Source organism: Dryobates pubescens, chromosome 21 (assembly GCF_014839835.1).
Source record: "Dryobates pubescens isolate bDryPub1 chromosome 21, bDryPub1.pri, whole genome shotgun sequence".
In the NCBI taxonomy this organism is placed as follows: Eukaryota; Metazoa; Chordata; class Aves; order Piciformes; family Picidae; genus Dryobates; species Dryobates pubescens.
Window position 1 is genome coordinate 4,050,487 of NC_071632.1, and position 11,976 is coordinate 4,062,462.

Consider the following 11,976-nt stretch of genomic DNA (forward strand, 5'->3'; position numbering starts at 1 on the left):
GGAACAATACCATCACCTTCCTAGTCACCTTCTAGAAGTTTTCTAACTAGTAGCCAGAAAATCCCCTTGTGGCTCACAACTGAAACCAAACTTAGTGTGGCCAGCAGTAGCAGGGAAGTCATTCTGCCCCTTGTACTCAGCACTGGTTAGGCCACACCTTGAGTCCGGTGTCCAGTTCTGGGGTCTTCAGTTTAAGAAGGACATTGAGACACTTGAAGGTGTCCAGAGAAGGGCAACAAAGCTGGGGAGAGGCCCTGAGCACAGCCCTGTGAGGAGAGGCTGAGGGAGCTGGGGTTGCTTAGCCTGGAGAAGAGGAGGCTCAGAGGTGACCTCATTGCTCTCTACAACTACTTGAAGGGAGGTTGTAGCCAGATGGGAGGTTGGTCTCTTCTCCCAGGCAACCAGCACAAGAGGACACAGTCTCAAGCTGCACCAGGGGAGGTTTAGGCTGGATGTTCTTCCCAGAAAGAGTAATTGGCCATTGGAATGTGCTGCCCAGAGAGGTGGTGGAGTCCCTGTCCCTGGAGGTGTTCGAGAGGGGACTGGATGTGACACTTGAAGCCATGGTTTAGTTAGTCATGAGGTGTTGGGTGATGGGTTGGACTCAATGATCTCTGAGGTCTTTTCCAACCTTATTGATTCTGTGATTCACAGAATCACAGACTGGTAGGGGTTGGAAGGGACCACTGAAGACCATCAAGTCCAATCCCCCTGCCAAGGCAGAATCACACAGGAACACATTCAGACGAGTCTCATATGTCTCCAGAGATGGAGACTCCACCATCTGTCTGGGCAGCCTGTTCCAGTGCTTCATCAATCTTAAAGAAGTTCCTCCTCATGTTTAGATGGAACTTCTTCTGCTCAAGTTTCAGGACAAAGGATTCCATTTAATGGTCACATTCATCCACTGACCACAAGCAACTGCTTCCACATCCCAGCCCACCTAACTGTCCAGAGAGTTACACCTTCCAAGGTGGGATAAAATAATCTTTGGTGGGTTTCATCCTTCCCCCTGTAGTATCTTAAAATGTAAAGTCTGGGAGGACTTGCAGATTGAAACTGTAGTAGAGTTCTAAAAACAATGTCACAGTATTTCGAAGGTTATCTATTTCCTACTGGCACAAGTTAAAGAGAAATTAAATTTAGCTAAAAGAAAGGGCTGGTGAGTTTTCCTTCATGTCAATAATCCACACCAAGACTGATGACAGTAGATTTAGATGCTGAAGTTATGCAATCACTCCCTACGGTGATTGTCATAAATAAAAACCTGAATGGAGCTCCCCTGCATGCAGGCAGCCAGCAATCATAGAATCAGAGAATTGTTAGGCTTGGAAAGGACCTCAAGGATCAGCCAGTTCCAACCCCCCTCACACTACAGCAGGTTGCACACAGCCACCTCCAGCCTGGCTGCAAAACCCTCCAGGCAGGAGGCTTCCACCACCTCCCTGGGCAACCTGTGCCAGTCTCTCACCACCCTCATGGGGAACAACTTCTTCCTAACACCCAATCTGAAACTACCCATTTCTATTACTTTTCCATCCCCCCCAGTCCTATCACTCCCTGACACCCTCTAAAGTCCCTCCCCAGCTTTCTTGTAGCCCCCTGCAGATACTGGAAGGCCACAAGAAGGTCTCCTCAGAGCCTTCTCCTCTCCAGACTGAACAACCCCAACTCTCTCAGTCTGTCCTCAGAGCAGAGCAGAACAGCTCCAGCCCTCTCCTCATCCTCATGGCCCTTCTCTGGACACCTTCCAGCACCTCCAGACCCTTCCTGTAATAGAGGCTCCAGAACTGGACACAGTGCTCCAGGTGTGGTCTCACCAGAGTGGAGTAGAGGGGGAGAATCACCTCCCTTGACCTGCTGGCCACGCTTCTCTTGCTGCAGCCCAGGACACGATTGGCCTTCTGCCCGCTGCTGGCTCCTGCTGAGCTTCTCATCCACCAGCACCCCCAAGATGCTTTAGATACTAAATATTTCAGAAGAATTTGTGCCAATAATGAGGTTGTTTGCCTTTGACTAGAGGCTATACCAGCCCTGCAGAAGCTTAAGCCATTAAGTTTTGCAGAAATTACAACCTGCATCTCTGTTGGATTTGTTCACACAGGCTGGAAGCCTGACTGCCTCAGCAAGTGCAGCTAATGCAGAGAGAACATTCCAAAAATATGTGTTTCAGCTTCTGCACTTTGCATAAAAAAGCAGTCCTGTGTTTTGGTCTAGTGAATCTGTCAAACAAAAAAAAAAAACAAAAAAGAAAAGTGTTTATATGGATATTGGTAAGAATAAGTTGCCATATAATCACCCTGCATGATTCCATCACTTAACAAGCCTGAGAACTAGCACACAGATGGTTAGTTGCCAAAATGTCATTCCCGTCCTTGCATCATCTTGGGCATCATCTTTGCAGCTGGGAAGAATCAGCTCAGAGTTTGCAAACACAATAATCACGGCAACAGCGACTTTTCTGCTTAGCATTTCCACAGGAACAAGTATGTAATAATCTCTCTCTGCAGGTATTCAAGTGGAGTAGGAGTTCTGGGCTCCTCAGTTTAGGAAGGAGGTTGACTTACTGGAGTGTGTCCAGAGAAGGGCAACAAAGTTGGTGAGGGGCTTGGAACACAGCCTTCTGAGGAGAGGCTGAGGGAGCTGGGGTTGCTTAGCCTGGAGAGGAGACGACTCAGGGGTGACCTTATTCTCTCTACAACTACCTGAAGGGAGGTTGTGGACAGGCAGAGGTTGGTCTCTTCTCCCAGGCAACCAGTACCAGAACAAGAACACAGTCTCGGGCTGCACCAGGGGAGGTTTAGGCTGGAGATTAGGAGGAAGTTCTACAAAGAGAGAGTGATTGCCCATTGGAATGGGCTGCCTGGGGAGCTGGTGGAGTCACCATCACTGGAGGTGTTCAGGAGGAGACTTGATCGGGTGCTTGGTTGCATGGTTTAGTTGGTTGGGTGGTGTTGGATGATAGGTTGGACACGGTGATCTTGAAGGTCTCTTCCAACCTGGTCTATTCCATTCTATTCCATTCTATTCCATTCCCTTCCATTCTATTCTATTCTGTTCTATTCTATTCAGATCTGTGTTAAAGCCACCTCGATGGAACAAACTATCTGATTACCTAAACTATGTTAGCTGTCTTTTTATTATGCCTGTGCACATTCAGAGAGGCAAAGGATGGTCCACTCACCTGCTTCAGACTGCATGTCAGCTATCAGTCCCACCAACAACAGGCCCTCCAGTATCTGAAGGGGGCCTACATGAAAGCTGGGGAGGGACTTTTTGCAAGGGTGTGGAGTGATAGGACAAGGGGGAATGGATTGAAGCTAGAAGAGGGCAGATTCAGACCGGAGATTAGGAAGAGATTCTTTCCAGTGAGGGTGGTGAGACACTGGAACAGGTTGCCCAGGGAGGTTGTGGATGTCCCCTCCCTGGAGATGTTCAAGGCCACATTGGACGGAGCCTTGAGCAATCTGGGCTAGTGAAAGGTGTCTCTGCCCATGGCAGGGCAGGTGGAGCTAGCTGATATTTAAGGTCCCTTCCAACCCAAACCACTCTATAATGATTCTATGATAATTTGAGAAGTCAGGCACCTCTCTGGCAATTTGACATGTCTAAAGTCAGTGATAAAAGGCAAGACAAAAGTTGTTAAGGCAAACATGTCCATGTGCTGAGCATCTACAAGCTTCAAACTGTTGTATATGAAGCCTTTCAGATGAAACATGGATGCAAGTAAAATGAGACTCACAGTTCCATAAGTCATGAGAGTACTGTGCTTCTCAGAGGTCCCAGCTGAGATAAAAGTGATGTATTTTTAGGGCTACACAACAAGCAGAGATAAACTACCCTGACTCAGATAGCTGGCAAATTATGTAAATAATGAAACTACCATTCCCTGAAAGGAGGTTGGAGCCAGGTGGGGGTTCATTTCTTCTCCCTAGGAACAAGTGACAGCACAAGAGCAAATGGCCTCAAGCTGCATCAGGGGTGGTTTATGTTGGAGATTAGAAGCAACTTCTTCCCTGAAAGGGTTCTCAACCATTGGAACAGGTTCCCCAGAGAACAGGCTCCCATCCCTGAAAGTGTTTCCCCATCCCTGAAAGAGGCAGAGATGTGGTGCTGCGGGACATGGGTTAGTACCAGCCTTGAGAACAGTTAGTCTCAATGATCTTAAAGGTCTTTTACATCCAAAATGATTCTATGAGTCTAAAAATAGAGAGAGGAAAAAGTTGTACAAACTTCATTAAGAGAACTGACAGGCTTACTGGTTACAGAATACAGAATGAACCAGGTTGGAAAAGACCTTTGAGATCATTGAGTCCAACCTCTCCCCCAACACCATCTAATCAACTAAACCATGGCACTAGTTTAACGTAGACAGGGCACAAGTTTAAAGCAGACAAGGAGTTGAGGGAACTTCATGACAACTGTGATATAAAGATCCTGCTTTTCAAAGCTATATTGCACACAAAGAAAGTTCTCCCTCTAACCCAGATGCAAAAATCTTTCATCCATCTACAACTTAGGAAAGCAGCCTCAGAAGAGCAACATTAGGCAGCTCAGCTTCTTGGCCTGTAGCAGTTCTGCCCTCCGTAGCCCAGTCATTGCTTTTGCTCTCAATGTAGCCATATGACGAGGATCATATACAAACATTCAGCCTGAAACCTGACAAGCTGCCTGACAGAAAACTTGCCCTTAAAAACAAACAAAAAACCAGAATCCTGAATTTACAAATATTTCTGCTCTTTTCTAGTGGCCACTGAACTAAAGCACTTTACAACAGATTCCTTCTAGGTTCACCAGGTGCTGTCAACTCATCTGCCTTTCCTCCACCAAAAAACAGTTTGAACACTCACAAATCAGTATCTTTTTCTTATACCAACTAAGTGTTGCCATTGAGTGCAGCCTCAGCAGGTTTGCTGATGACACCAAGCTGTGTGGTGCAGCAGACAGCTGGAGGGAAGGGATGCCATCCAGAGGGACCTTGACAGGCTGCAGAGCTGGGCACAAGCCAACCTCAGGAGGTTCAATAAGACCAAGTGCAGGGTCCTGCATCTGGGTCGAGGCAATCCCAGGCACAAATACAGGCTGGGCAGGGACTGGCTGGAAAGCAGCCCTGAGGAGAGAGACTTGGGGGTGCTGGGGGAGGAGAAGCTCACCAGGAGCTCTCAGTGTGCACTTGCAGCCCGGAAAGCCAATCAGCTCCTGGGCTGCAGCAAGAGAAGTGTGGTCAGCAGGGCAAGGGAGGGGATTCTCCCCCTCTGCTCAGCTCTGCTGAGACCCCACCTGGAGTACTGCCTCCAGTTCTGGAGCCCCTATTGCAAGAGGGATCTGGAGGTGTTGGAAGGTGTCCAGAGAAGGGCCACCAGGATGAGCAGAGGGCTGGAGCACCTCTCCTGTGAGGACAGACTGAAGGACTTGGGGCTGTTCAGTCTGGAGAAGAGAAGGCTCCGAGGTGACCTCATTGTGGCCTTCCAGTATCTGAAGGGGGCTACAAGAAGGCTGGGGAGGGACTGCTCAGGATCTCAGGTAGTGATAGGACTAGGGGGAATGGAATGAAGCTGGAGGTGGGGAGATTCAGGCTGGAGGGGAGGAGGAAGTTCTTCCCCATGAGAGTGGTGAAGCCCTGGAATGGGTTGTCCAGGGAGGTGGTTGGGGCCCTGTCCCTGGAGGTGTTTAAGCCCAGGCTGGATGAGGCTGTGGCCAGGCTGATCTAGTGTGGGGTGTCCCTGCCCATGGCAGAGGGGTTGGAACTAGATGATCCTTGTGGTCCCTTCCAACCCTGACTGATACTATGATACTATGATAAAACTGGATGATGTTTTTACAGTTAAAGCAGCTTCTGATCCTTGCCAGTAATGCAGCAAAAAATGCTCATTTCAGCACTGGAAAATTAAAGAATAAACAGAAGAGTGGAGTATCTTGAATTCAAAGCTCAAAATGCACTCAAATGCATGATCTGACCTGTAAACAGACAGATAAATTACTGAAGATCCATGCTTTTCTGTTTGTCCTTACAAAAAGCTAACTTCCAGACCTATTAAACAACCTCATGGTCTCGCTCTCCCACTCAAATGGTATCTCCACTTCTATCTATACATCACACTTTCGTTGATGTGTGGCCTCAATAAACAGCCTCAATAAACAGCCTCACAGTCATTGCTCTTTGTCACAGTATCACCAAGGTTGGAAGAGACCTCAAAGATCATCAAGTCCAACCTGTCACCACAGACATCATGACTAGACCATGGCACCAAGAGCCACATCCAATCCCCTCTTGAACACCTCCAGGATGTGGACTCCACCACCTCCCTGGGCAGCACATCCCAATGGCGAATGACTCTCTCTGGGAAGAACTTTCTCCTCACCTCCAGCCTAAACTTGCCCTGGTGCAGCTTGAGACTGTGTCCTCTTGTTCTGGTGCTGCTTGCCTGGGAGAAGAGACCAACCTCTTCCTGGCCACAACCTCCCTTCAGGTAGTTGTAGAGAGCTATGAGGTCTCCCCCGAGCCTCCTCTTCTCCAGGCTAAACAACCCCAGCTCCCTCAGCCTCTCCTCACAGGGCTGTGCTTAAGGCCTCTCCACAGCTTTGTTGTCCTTCTCTGGACACTTTGAAGTGTCTCAATGTCCTTCTTAAACTGAGGGGCCCAGAACTGGGCACAGGACTCAAGGTGTGCACTAACCAGTGCTGAGCACAGGGCACAATGACCTCCCTGCTCCTGCTGGCCACACTATTCTTGATGCAGGCCAGGATGCCATTGGCCTTCTTGGCCACCTGGGCACACTGCTGGCTCATGTTTAGGCAACTGTCAATCAGCACCCCCAGGTCCCTCTCTGTTTGGCTGCTCTCCAGCCACTCCAACCCCAGCCTGCAGCTCTGCATGGGGTTGCTGTTGCCAAAGTGCAGCACCTGGCACTTGGATTTGTTGAATGCCATCCTGTTGGACTCTACCCATCTGTCCAGAATCTGTCCAGAATCTGTCCATTGTCAAATGCTTGTAGGTTTTTGTATGAGTAAATTTACATTGCCCTCGGCGCAGATTCCCTGATCAAGCAATATTTCACACAGAAATGGACTTGGCCCTCCTTAAGGAGCACCGGCTAAAACACATCACAGTTGGAAACACCATCATGACATCCCCTTTGCAAATACAAGGGATGCAAGAGAACTGTGTCCAAAATATGATCATTTCATTCAACTGTACTTTCAAAAGCCAGGCTTGCATAAACATCTTAGCCCTCCTTTGAAGGATATTAGTTTCTTGAAGCCACAAAGCACGCCTTGATTTTCTCTTTGTAGTTCCACAAAACACTTGAAATTATTTAGATTAAGTTTCTCTCTCAAAAAAAAAACAAAACCCAAAAACAAATCCACAAGCCCCAAAGTTTGCCCAAATTTAAGAACAAAATCCATATTCCTGCTATCAGACATTCAATTTTGTCTCTTTATTAGCAGCAGCACCCCATTCTTTGATAGATTTCTTCCTGTTTCATCTATCGGGTTTGAGGGACATCCCAAAGATGATTCTTTTTTCAAGGGTCTTCAATTACAAAGCTCATTAAAGCAACTACCAGGAGGAACATGACACATCCAAAATCCTCATCCTCCCTCACCCATAAACACAAGGACAGACCACGCAGATGAAAAGCTCTCCTACAGCAGAAGTTAAACACACACAGCATGGAGGAAGAGCATGGAGAAGCCTTTGTAACCAGTGCTGTGAAGTGCAAGTATCTGATCACATACACCAAGAAACCACCTGAAATTTAACCCAAAAAAAGAGTAAGTAGAAAGCACCAAAGTATTACAGAATACAGAATTAATCAGGCTGGAAAAGACCTCAGAGATCATTGAGTCCAACCCATCACCCAACACCATCTAATCAACTAAACCATGGCACCAAGTGCCTCAGCCAGGCTCTTCCTTAGCACCTCCAGTGATGGTGACTCCGCCACCTCCCTGGGCAGCACATTCCAATGGCCAATCTCTCTTGCTGGGAAGAATTTCTTCTAACACCCAGCCTAAACCTCCCCTGGCGCAGCTTGTGACTGTGTCCTCTTGTTCTGGTGCTGCTTGCCTAGGAGAAGAGACCAACCTCCCACCTGGCTACAATCTCCCTTCAGGGAGTTGTAGACAGCAAGAAGGTCTCCCCTGAGCCTCCTCTTCTCCAGGCTAAACAACCCCAGCTCCCTCAGCCTCTCCTCACAGGGCTTGTGCCCTATTACCAGAGGTTTAATCACTGTAAAGGATGTCAGCCTGCACTTACACTTCACGCAGGGTGCCACAAGCAGAGCTCCATGCAGGACAAATAACCTCTACGTTAGTTTTGATTGTGTGCCAGCTCTCGCAGCACGAATCTCTCTTCCTACAGAGCTTTCTCTCCAGTACCTAAGCCTGACAAGCAACCACACTTTGTGACAGGAGGTCTAATGTCACCCCCCAGCCACCACAGAGCACTTGAAGGAAAGCTAGCAATGTACGTGTGTGACTCCATCTGTTCCTAAAGCAATCGAAGTACAACTGTGCACACTGAAACAGGTGTTTCAAGTTTTGGCAGCCCAGCAGTTTTGAGAACAAAACTGGTATTTCAGACAGGCACTGGCTGGCTTCAATTTTAGCCTGGAAGAAATGAGCAGATGCTGTTGAACTGTGCTGTGAGGGCCAGCCACAAACTGTCTACCTCAACATGAAACAAATGTGTTAAGATGAGTAAAGGAGCAGGTTTCTGAAAAGACAAGTACAATGTGGCTATAGTTTCCAAGCTCCATCTCTTTAAAACATTTCTTTTTCAGCAGGGAAAGGTGAAAATAATAACAACATATAGGAATAATAGAGAGCACAAGATCAAATTTGCTTCCAAATTCTTTTGAGACATCCTTCTAACAAAGCATGTTAGACATTTTTTCTGAAGATTAAAACAGACTGCAGTGCACTTATCAAATCTTTGGAGCACAGTACAAAGAACAACAAACACCTTTCTTCTTCTGCATGTATCAAAAATGCTCTTCTGCAGCATTTGCAAGCCAAACATCAAAGCACTCTTCAGAATCCACACAACAACAAAATCTGAGAGTGGAATAAAACATGATTATACTCTGCAGCCAAAGGGAATCTATTTTCCCTGTCACGGTCTCAGAGGGAAGCAAAACACAAAAGACCACGAAGCACCAGAAGCAGTGGGTTTGTAAATATCTAGTTCAGTAATCTGAGATACAGGGAAAACATCACATTTCAAAATTAAGCTGCCAGGATCTCCAACAGGATAGTGTCTCTGGTAAACCACACAACTGAGAAGCACTTTGTTTCTTCTCTTATTGCAAAATGCTGATCAGGTCCCTAACCCTGAACTCAGAGAGCTGCAATAATGGAGAGCTGTAACCCAGGAGAGGCCAGTAATGAACCTAACAGGAGTCAGCACCAGATCCTACACTTTCTGGGAGGAAAGGACCTGCATCCTGAGATCCGACCTTAAAACACTGCCTAACCCCATCATCATCAGTATTTCCATCATCTATCACCTCAGTGCACATAGCACACACCATCTGAAAAGACACTGAACTGTTCCAGCCCGCGGTGCTACCTCTCTGGATGAAGTTTCTGCAGCAGGGCAGTACCTATCTGAGGAAGCCCAGGGCCAGGCTCTCCTTTCATGTGCATTTCTGCAAGGCTTGACATTCACAATACTTACGCATTGCAATAAGGTTTCTTTTCATATCCTTTGTAGTTATTCATGTTCAGAGCCATTTTGCAAACTTCACAGTGGAAACATCCTTTGTGCCAGTACTGTAAAGAAACATAAAAGAGAGTTACTTTTTGATACTGATGTTTTGAAAGCTATTTTAGGCTACAGTAGATGTAAAGACGCAGCTACAGGACAGTATTTCGGGCCATGCATTCAGAGATCTCTGCAAACTACATCGAAAGAATTACTTTCCCACGAAACCAAAGAAACACTCCCAGAAACATAAATTCTCTGCTGAGGTGGATGTCAAGACCTCGACACTCTGACCTTGCCAGGACTATTTTAAAGGTATCTGAAGCAGGAGTTTGTCATTTTGCCTCGTTACAGCAAACGACCCCGGATCGCTAAGAATGGCACACCAGGAAAAGCAAAGCAGCACCTAACGCGCCCGCTGGCTTTTCGGTTGGCTGAACAGCCACCCAATTTAGCACAGAATCCGGGATTTTCCCCCCCGGTAGCTCCGGCCGCCTCGCCTCTCCGGGGCCGCTCGTTTGTCACAGCCCCCTCGTTCGTGTTTATGGAGATAACCAACATCACCGGGGACACCCCAAGGGACCGGGCTGTCGCCGCCCCGGCCACCGTCCTCGCGCAGGCGGCCATGGCGTAAGGGGCAGCCAAAACCGCCCCCGCTCCGTGAGGCACCCACAACTACCACCGGGCGAGGGCTGCTGCCAACTTCAGCCCTCAGGGAGCCGGGGTGGGAAGGGGGCCGCGGGGACCCTCAGCCGGCCTCAGGCGCCGTCACTCCCCGGGCTGGCACCGCAGGGACTCCCCGGGCCGCCGCGGCCGCCGCTCGCCCTGCGCCAGCGCGGTGACACGGCGGCTGTCGCCCGGCGGTGGCGATGCCGGCTCCGCGGCTGCCCCCGAGGAGCTGCGTTTGCCACCTGCCAACTCGCCCTCCACCGCCGCCGGCCCGGCCCTGCCCGCCCCGCCGGAGCTGCGGGGAGAGCGGAGCCGGGCGGGCACGCTCAGGAGGTGCCGTCCGCGCCCGCCCGCCCGCGCCCCAGCACCTTGTCCAGGCAGTTGACTTTCTCGGTGGGATAGACCACTTTGCCACAGCGGGCGCACTGGGGGTTCATTTTGCGGCTCCTCTTGCGCGGCCGCTCCGGCGGCCGAGGCTGCTGCGAAGCGGGATGGGCTGAACGGGGGCTGCGGGCGGCCGATCTACCATCCCCTGCCCTGCCGGGGCGAGCAGGTCATCATCGGCGGCGGCTCGGGAGGAAGCGGGGCTCCAGCTGACTGCGGCTCGGCAGCATGTGTGAGTGGGCGGGCGGGGAGCCGCTGCCTGTCGCCCCCGCCCGCTCGCTCGCTCGCCGCCCCGCCGCCGCCGCCTCCTCCGTGTGCCTGCGCGCTCGGCTCTCCGCGCCGCGGGCTGGGTGACTCACGCCGAGCTCCGCGCCGCAGCCGCAAGCCAAGCCAAGCCCACCCCACCGGCACGGCACGGCCCGCAGCGAGGGGAGGGAGGGAAGGAAGAGGGGAGGGAATTGAGGACGAACCCCGCGCCGCAGCCAGCCCGAGGGGGGCGAAAGGCAGTCTGGGCTCCGCGCCGCCGCCCTGAGGCACGGAGGAACGGGAGGGAATGGGGAGGCTGCACCGAGCGGCGGCCGTCTCACGGGTGCACCTGCCCGAGGCCCGCCGAGCAGTGCTGGCCCCTTGCCCCAGTGGGAGAGAGAAAGATAGGGACCGAGGAAGCCGCGGCGTGGCGGGGCCGCGGACGAGCTCGGCCGTGCCCGACGTTAGGCCCCAGGCCTGGCCATGGCACCTGCCGGGGAGCGGCTGTCCGGAGCCGCAGCCGCATGGGGGTTTCAATCGGTGCCTGGCAGCGGGCTACGGAATGTCTGTCCGTGCCCTCAGCTCTGTGTTTGGAGGGCGTTCAGCCTCGCTGCCGCTGTCTTTCCGGGGCTGATGCTCTGCCAGGCACACTAGCGGTCCCCGGGGCCACCGCATCGCAGCCGGAATGGTGAATCCAGCTCCTTGGGTCAGGCTCTTACTGGTTTTCCCTTCCCCATCAGTGTTGTGGGAAGGCTACAGCCAGAAGTCTGCGTTTTTCCTGAGCTGCGGACTTGTTTAACCACCTGGGATAAAAAGGGCACTGAGGGACACGCTGAGGCCGTCACAGAGCAGCCTTCCCTGAGGGCTTGGGGAGTGCAGCTCTGCGAGGCACGCAGCAAGAACGGATTCTGCACATACTTGGGCGTTATTAAGTAATCAGAATGCAATCAGCTACACTGGGATACTCG

General features: G+C 50.8%; 1 protein-coding gene across 1 annotated transcript in view; it reads right to left on the minus strand.

The window, feature by feature from the left end:
- Positions 1–11,105, minus strand: part of LOC128898288 (LIM zinc-binding domain-containing Nebulette) — a 343,259-nt gene extending 332,154 nt beyond the window's left edge. Inside the window, exons 1-2 of the mRNA XM_054171209.1 lie at positions 10,747–11,105; positions 9,683–9,777 (exon numbers count right to left, since the gene is read on the minus strand). Of these exons, the coding sequence (XP_054027184.1) occupies positions 9,683–9,777; positions 10,747–10,815 (164 nt within the window). The 5' untranslated portion in view covers positions 10,816–11,105. The remainder of the gene's footprint in view (positions 1–9,682; positions 9,778–10,746) is intronic.
- Positions 11,106–11,976: the final 871 nt, after the last annotated feature.